Source organism: Clytia hemisphaerica, unplaced genomic scaffold, assembly GCF_902728285.1.
Source record: "Clytia hemisphaerica strain Z4C2 unplaced genomic scaffold, Clytia hemisphaerica genome assembly, whole genome shotgun sequence".
NCBI classification, from domain to species: domain Eukaryota; kingdom Metazoa; phylum Cnidaria; class Hydrozoa; order Leptothecata; family Clytiidae; genus Clytia; species Clytia hemisphaerica.
The window spans coordinates 322,440-331,006 of NW_027103974.1; the positions used below are offsets into that span (position 1 = coordinate 322,440).

At 41.2% G+C, this 8,567-nt stretch overlaps 2 protein-coding genes across 2 annotated transcripts; both read right to left on the minus strand.

Annotated features, from left to right (window-relative positions):
• Positions 1-312: 312 nt before the first annotated feature.
• On the minus strand, positions 313-7,946 carry LOC136810622 (uncharacterized). Its single transcript, XM_067067184.1, has 2 exons — positions 7,907-7,946; positions 313-7,748 (listed from the first exon to the last, which is right to left on the minus strand). The coding sequence occupies exon 2, from the start codon at positions 7,053-7,055 to the stop codon at positions 4,509-4,511; it is 2,547 nt and encodes an 848-aa protein (XP_066923285.1). The 5' UTR covers positions 7,056-7,748; positions 7,907-7,946; the 3' UTR covers positions 313-4,508.
• Positions 1,087-4,441, minus strand: LOC136810752 (uncharacterized). The gene is made up of 3 exons (XM_067067355.1): positions 2,217-4,441; positions 1,637-2,116; positions 1,087-1,402 (listed from the first exon to the last, which is right to left on the minus strand). The coding sequence occupies exons 1-3, from the start codon at positions 4,439-4,441 to the stop codon at positions 1,087-1,089; spliced, it is 3,021 nt and encodes a 1,006-aa protein (XP_066923456.1).
• Positions 7,947-8,567: the final 621 nt, after the last annotated feature.

The window sequence follows — 8,567 nt, forward strand, 5'->3', positions numbered from 1 at the left end:
CCGGTAGACCGACCGATTCTCTCTCCCCAGGGCTCTAGCTAGATAGACTTTCAAAACCTGTTAAACCTGTTTGGAGTACCGTTTTCAGATGGAGGCTTTTATATTGATGTGATATGTGTGATCTATTTATTACATTTACGAGTTCAGAAATGCCCCCTGTTTCCATAAAAAGACAAAAGGTATACAAGTTTGACGGTGTGACGGCAGTAGTTATGGCCCTTTCTCTGTCGGTATTTGAGGGGAAATTACGGGTATAGTATTCGGTGTAACGGCCACAGGGGACGTTGGGAGGATACGAAAGGTGTGCGATAATTTTCACTGATTGGATTGCTATTCCAAACGCTAAAACACAAAAAATACAAACTCTTAGAATATGTACAAACGAAAAACTTTATCCTAAAGCTATCTTAACCTAGGGCTATACAAGCAAACACATTAGAACATAGATAGGATAGAAATAAAAGTTTACTGACTAAATACAAACCAAAATAGATACTAACTAAAAAAGTTTTCCACGACACCAAAACAAGCACACCAAAATTGGACTTCACATCACATACACAACATTACTACTGTTACATATAAATGTAGAAAATTCGTTTACAATTTAATTCATACGCCTCAAAATTCTACAATTCCCTAATGACCTAATTATATACATTATAAATATTACTAAGATGACACACAAAAAGACGCAATAAAATCGAATACACTGAAGACAATGAGAGACGCAATCCCAAGTGACTAATGACGTAATATAAAATTAAAACATATCAAAACAAAGGCCAGCGGCCGTCACATGGCTCCCCAGAAAAGTTCATCTTTTCTCTTATTGAGCATCCTCGGCGGGGAATCAACATACCAAATTCAGTTCGTGATATAAAAGTATCGTATCACTATCATAACACAACATACTACAACATACAACCATTAAAACGATCTTCGGCCTCACCGGCGGCCCCAGCAGGAACTCAGCACAGGAAAGGACTTCGGCCTCACCGCGCGGCCCCAACAGGAACACAGCTCAGGAAAGGTCTTCGGCCTCACCGGCGGCCCCAGCAGGAACACAGCACAGGAGCGAACGTTTTATTCGGACTCGACGCTTGTCCGATCAGCCTGGACGAGTAAAACGAGTTTGTGGATTGGCCTGTTGAACAGGCCACGTTGCGTTCGAATTTGACAACTGCGGACGACGTTGTTTTCATCTTTGAACACCTCAGTAATCCTTGCTAACTGCCAATCGTTTCGAAAATTGGTTTCTTTCAGTAGGACAACGTCGCCGATTGAAAAGTTTCGGATCTTGTGTTGCCATTTTGATCGTCGTTGCAACGTTTGCAGATACTCTTTTCTCCATCTGCTCCAGAATTCATTGGCGATGTGTTGTACTCGTCGCCAGCGTCTCCTGGAATAGAGATCGTTGGCAGAGTAGTTTCCTGGTGGCGGGAGAACTACCCTGCTTTTCATTGTTAAAAGATTAATTGGTGATAGTGGCAGTTCACTATCATCAGACAAAGTGTCTGTCAAAGGTCTAGAGTTGATGATAGCCTCAATTTCAACTAGAAGAGTGAGAAACGCCTCGTTGTTAAGACTCAGCCCATGATTGTAAATTAAAGAAGAAAAAATTGACCGGGCTGACCTTATGAGGCGCTCCCAAGCGCCTCCCATATGACTTGATGAGGGGGGATTTCTCTTCCATCCCATCCATTCGCCACCTTGTTGTTGGAGGAAGATTTCAATTGTCTTGTCGTCCATTTCATTGATTGCTCGTTTCATTTCGTTGTCGCAGCCGACGAAGTTGGTGCCGTTGTCGGAGCGAAGCAGTCGAACTTGACCTCTGCGACCAATGAAGCGTCTCAGCATCATGATGAAGTGATCAGTGTCCATATGACCGGAGCTCTCTAGATGAACTGCTCGTGTGTTTAAGCAAGTGAAAAGGGCGACGAACTTCTTTAAAGTGGATCTTCGTTCTTTGACTTGAAATGGGCCGAACATATCGACCCCAACGTAGGTGAATGGAGGGACTTCTTCTGTTCTTTCTGTAGGTAGGTCTGCCATCAGTTGTGTGGAACACTTTCCTCTGTTGCGACGACACTTGACACAATCTTTGATAATTGATCTTGTGAGTGAGTTGAGGTTGACAATCCAATAGCCAGCAGTGCGAACAGCATTCATTGTAATTCCTCTTCCACAGTGAGCTACTTTTGAATGATACCAACTGACAATCATTCTTGACAATGCATGTTTCTTTGGGCAAGATAATAGGGTTCTTGCATTCTGGGTTGAGGTTTGATTTTCGAAGACGACCTCCAACTCGAAGTAAACCATTGTCGTCGACGAATGGGTTCAATGAAGATAGCTGACCAGTGTACTTCTCCTCTTTGTTTGTCAGAGAAGAGATGTCTTTATGGAATGAATTCTGTTGTATCAGCTTGATGACTGTTACTTCTGCTGCTTGCATGTCGTCTAAGGTGATTTGGGTGTAATTAGACTGTTTTGATCTCCATATCATTATTCTTGCAATAACTCTTTTCAGCTTCCACCAGTTATTTGTCTGTGAAATGAGATGATTGATGAAGCTCGTTTGCTCACTGTGACCTTTGATCATCAAGACTTTCTTCTTTGTTTTCACCTCTGGATCATCAGGTGAAACGTCATAGATTGCGGCTTCAGTTTCAGTTTTGTAGGGTTTCTGGAGGAATTCAGGGCCTTGAAGCCATCTACTTTCATTGAGTTTTGATGCCTCGATTCCTCTTGAACCAATATCACTACTATTGATTTTGCCTGGGACATGATTCCATTGTTTGTTGGTTGAGTTGTCGCGAATTATTTCTATTCGATTTGCGACGAATACATGGAAGGATTTGCTTTCGTTGTTGATGTAACCCAGGACTACTTTGCTGTCCGTCCAAAACACATGCTCCAGGTTTTCATACTTCAGTTCTTGGTTGAGCAGGTTAGAAACTTTGATAGACGTTACAGCGGCTGTCAATTCCATTCTAGGAACTGTAATCTGTTTTAGGGGTGCAACACGTGATTTTCCCATCAGGAAACTTGTTGAGATTTGCTCTTTATCATCTGTCAGCTGCAGATAACTGCATTGGCCATAACCAATGGTTGATCCGTCAGAGAAGTGGTGGGCAGTTGCTTTGACGACTTTGCCAAAGTTTTCAGGCTTGAAGCATCGTTTGATGGTTACGTTTTCTAGACTGGGAAGCTGCAATCTCCATTTCTCCCATATGGCACGCTCTTCGCCAGAGATTTGGTCATCCCAGCTTTTGTCGTCTTTGATGAGCTTTTGAAGTAAGCGTTTGATGAGCAGCATGACAGGTGCTGCAAATCCAAGTGGATCGTAGATTGAGCTTACTGATGACAATATACCACGCCTTGTTAATGGTTTGTCTTTGAGAACAATTCTGAAGTTGAACTCGTCGTTTTGGATGCACCAAGACACACCCAACACTCTTTCTATTGGCAAGGTTGATGTGGATGAGTCGAGGTTTTTGATTCCTTTCATTCTGTCTTCAACTGGAATTGTATCAATGATTGCTCTTGAGGTAGATCCAAGTTGCACAAGATTGAATCCACCATCATTGCAAAGTGCTTTGGTATCCCATAATAGCTGTTTTGCTTTCTCCTCAGTGGTCGTGGATTTCAGTAGATCATCCACATAGAAGCTTTCTTTCAGAATCGATGTTACTTCTGGGTCGTATTTTTCTGAATTGTCGTCTGCAGTCTTTCGAAGAGCAAAGTTGGCACAACTTGGAGATGAAATTGCACCTTGTAGATGAACAGTCAACCTGTACTCCTTCAGTTCTGAGTTCAAGTCTCCATCTTTCCACCAAAGGAATCTCAAGAAGTCCTGTTGATCATCAGGAACTTTGACTCTGTAGAACATCTTCTCGATGTCTCCGAAAAATCCAACTGGCTCTTTTCTGAATCTGGACAGTACGCCAACAAGTTGATTTGTGAGATCAGGACCCTGTAGCAGCATCGAGTTTAGAGATATGTCTTTGAATTTGGCACTACAGTCGAACACGACACGAATCTTGTCAGGTTTCCTGGGGTGGTAAACCCCATGGTGTGGGATGTACCAAGTCTTACCATCATTAGGTTCAGTTTGACATGGTACTGCATAGCCTTTATCGATGATGGTCTTCATGAAGGCTTGGTAATCTGTGAAGAATTTGTCATTAGCTGTCAATTTCTTCTTGAGGTAAATGGCTCTTTTAACAGCTTGACCACGATTGTTTGGAACATTAGTGTTTCGGTCTCGAAATGGTAATGGTAACACATACTGACCATCTACGAACTTGCTTTCTTCTTGCATCATCTTCATAAACTTCTTGTCGTTCTGGGAAAAACACGTCTGCTTTTCATCATTACTTGCAAGGCCAGAAGATGGAGCTTCATTGAAGTCGTGTCTGTACATAGTGAGTAGCATTTCTTTAAGATCAACCTCCTTGACTTTTGTTTGGTTACGAAAACACGAAAACGATTTTTCGGTAGGCCTACCGGTTCGATTGACTGATAATCTTTGTGTATTCGAGCTCGAATTGGAGGAATTGATTGGTCCTGAAAACACACCATCCCAATCTTGTTCGATATGCGAATGGACCATTCTTTTGACTAGCAATGGTTTCCAATGGTTCAAGGGCTTGAGGGCAATTGCTTCCGATCAAAAGCCCAACTTTGATGTGTTGACTTGAAGAAGGAAGGAAACTTGAAATTGGCTGTAGGTACTTCCACTGGATCAATCTTTCCTTTGTTGGTACATCTTCATCGTCAACGGGCAAGTCTGATTGACTGTATGTACGAGGGAGGTGAATACGGATGGAATCATCATGAACAGGTGAAACCACTAAGTCATCGACAGCCCTGCATCTTTCTGTTTTCTCGCCATGAATTGTCTTGATGGATAATGAAGTGGTGGTACTACTAGCATCGATTTCTTGTAGAAAATCAGTGTTGATAAACGTCCCTTGACTCCCATTATCCAAAAGAGCAAAGGTTTTTACGAAATTTGGACTGTCTTTGTGAAACAGCCTGACTGGTACGACACATAATCCAATCGAGTCGTCGAGATTAGAAGCAATACGTCCTGTTTTCGTTGGCGGGACATAGTAGTCATGTAGACTTGTTGGGTGCAGCTCTTCACAAGATGTGCACTTCTTCTTTCGGTTGCATGTCTTTGCTGTGTGTTTACTGCTTGTTGGCTTCAAGCAGCAATAACAGAGTCGCTTGTTGAATACGTAGTCATGGCGATCCTTTGGAGGTAGCTTGATGAAATTGGCACAATCATCCAAGTCATGATTTTGATCACATAATATGCACTTAAGTTTACGTCTGTTGTCAGAAGGAGGTACTTTGTTGAGTCCAGTCTTCACGAAAGGTCCTTTCTTCTCCGGCTTTGACTTTGGGTCACTCAATGCACCATGAGAAAACAATGGGTCATTCACCAACGTAACTTCATCTTCGATGAGTTGAATGAAATGTTCCAATGTAGCTTCGCCACCGACTTTACGTACCTTCAGAACAATCTTTCCCCAACGGTTTTGCAGGTAAGATGGTATCTTTTTACTGAGGGTTTGAAGCACTTCTGGACTGTTCGATCTTGACGACTTGTGACAATCTGTAGTTGACTTGAATTTGATCAGAAACGAATGAAATTTCCTGAAGGCTTGGGCGTCATTTGGTTTGATCTTTGGCCATTCTTTGAGTTCTTTCATGTACTCGCTGTACACTCTGTATGGGTCTCCATAACGTTTTTTCAGCAATTCCTTGGCATATTTGAATCCTTGATCTGAAGCCATATGAATGCATCCTTGAACGAGTTCGTGTGGTTCACCTTTCAGATAACGGAGAAGTCTTGTAAGACAGCCTTTTGGATCTCTAATTTTCCGTTCGACAGCCTCATGGAAAGAAGCCATGAAGAATTCGAAGTTCAAGGGGTTTCCATAGAATGGACTGATATCAGCATCTGGGGCTTGAAGATAACCCATCATCTGTGAAAACAGGTCATAAGTCTGGTCCACCGGTCGTTGTGGTGAATGACGAAGTGAGGTCTCAGCCACAGCAAGTGAAGAAGAAGAACTCTGTGGATTGTTTCGAATGGTATACGCCCTTTTTGATAAATTGATTGGGTGATTTAACAAGTCGTTTGAAGCAGCCTGAGGGCGTGGCAGGTTTCCTTGGGTGTACCCAGAAACTGGAAGAGGTGGAGCGACGGAGATACTCTGAGATGGAGCTACAGACAAAGCATCATTATTCAGTGGTGACAATCGTCTTCTGAAAGATAGACTGGCAGAAGAAACAGCGTAAGATTTTGGCAGAGATGGAGGGTGTGGCACCTTGATTGGAGCATCGACAGCAGGAGTACTGTGCTTGGCAACATAATCATTGACATAGCTTTCATTTGATGGAATGTCGTAAGGTATGTCTACTAATGGATCTGTTTTGGAGAATACTTCTAGCTTCGACTGAGCAATGGCAATTTGGAGTTCATTATCGATCAATTCTGCCTCGATTTGAGCTTGCCTCTTTTTCGTGATATACTGTTGCTCTAACTTTAGCTGTTTGAGTCTGGCTAACTCCATCAGATGAGCGTTCTTGATAGCACCTGCCTCAGATTCTAGCTTTCTTGATTCGACTTGTTCTTGTTGAGTTCTAAGTTCTGTGGAGTTCTGTGGAGTTCTTGGTTCTTGACTACTGGGACCAACAGATCCATTCAACGATCTTTCAATGATTCTTCTCTTGATAAGATGAACTGATTTGTCTAGCTTTTCGACCAAGTCAGAATACTTCGGTTCGTCATGTTCTAACAACATCTGACATTTTGTGTGAGCCACTAGCAACTGTTTGAAATATCTTTCTAACTCTGCATAACCTTCTTCGACATCTTCTGAATTGATCTCTAACATAGCCTTTACTTTAGCAATCTTTTCTTTAACGATTTTCTGGAGTTTCAAGCGATCTTCTTGCCAAAGGGCGTGCTGTGTCAATATACCACGTGTTACTGGGCGGTGCTGCACGCCGCGGCCCGCGCGTTTAGACGCCATTGAAATGCGAGTGAATGAACACGGTAGAAAACTGGCTGGATGTAAAACGATAAAATAGCGATAACGATATGTGCGATACGATTGCGAACAGAAATCGATAACACGATTGGATTCGATAAATTCGATTCAAAGCGACTGTACACGAGTCGATTTTTTGATAAAACGATATGAATCGATGAGACATGAAAATCGGTTCGATTCGATTAATTCGATAAAATTCGATTGGATTCGATGAAATCGATAAATTTCGATGAAATCGATTGAATTCGATGAAATCGATAAAATTCGATTGAATTCGATTAGATCGATAAAATTCGATTGGATTCGATAGAATCGATGAAATTCGATTAGATCGATACGAGTTCAAATCAAAACAACATTTGATGATTTTGAGGATACGAGGTCGATTTGGCCGGAATCGACTAAATACGATACGAAATCGAGTCAATAGAGATTCGATTGGATACGAGATACGAGACCAGTTTTTGCAAACTGGTTAAATACGAAATTAGATACGAGATTCGATACGATACGAGAATCGGTAAGAAACGAGAATCGAAACGAAACGGTTGAGATAGCAATGCGAAGCATACGATATGGTGATAACTTTTTTACTGTAACGGCCACAGGGGACGTTGGGAGGATACGAAAGGTGTGCGATAATTTTCACTGATTGGATTGCTATTCCAAACGCTAAAACACAAAAAATACAAACTCTTAGAATATGTACAAACGAAAAACTTTATCCTAAAGCTATCTTAACCTAGGGCTATACAAGCAAACACATTAGAACATAGATAGGATAGAAATAAAAGTTTACTGACTAAATACAAACCAAAATAGATACTAACTAAAAAAGTTTTCCACGACACCAAAACAAGCACACCAAAATTGGACTTCACATCACATACACAACATTACTACTGTTACATAAATGTAGAAAATTCGTTTACAATTTAATTCATACGCCTCAAAATTCTACAATTCCCTAATGACCTAATTATATACATTATAAATATTACTAAGATGACACACAAAAGACGCAATAAAATCGAATACACTGAAGACAATGAGAGACGCAATCCCAAGTGACTAATGACGTAATATAAAATTAAAACATATCAAAACAAAGGCCAGCGGCCGTCACATTCGGTATCAAACGTGTCAGATAAAAAAGGGTTTTACTGTTGCTGTTAATTGTACTCTAATGTGTAAGAATTTAGAGAAATGAGTCCAATGTTGATTTTATGCATCGGAGAAGAGTCTATTGATATTATGCAGGGTACGTCATATCTTCCCTCGTTTCGAGTCTAAAACTCAGGCCTAAAAGCCTGGAGCTATTTATTGTAGACAAATTAATAAATTGATATGTGTTATTTCATTCCTAAGCGAATTAATCTAAATAATAAATCTAGACCCTCCCAGGAATGAGTTTGAAGGAAATCATGTTCTGAGACCGAACAGGTGAATAGGCCACAGAATTACAGTAATGAATTGATGATGACATCGGTG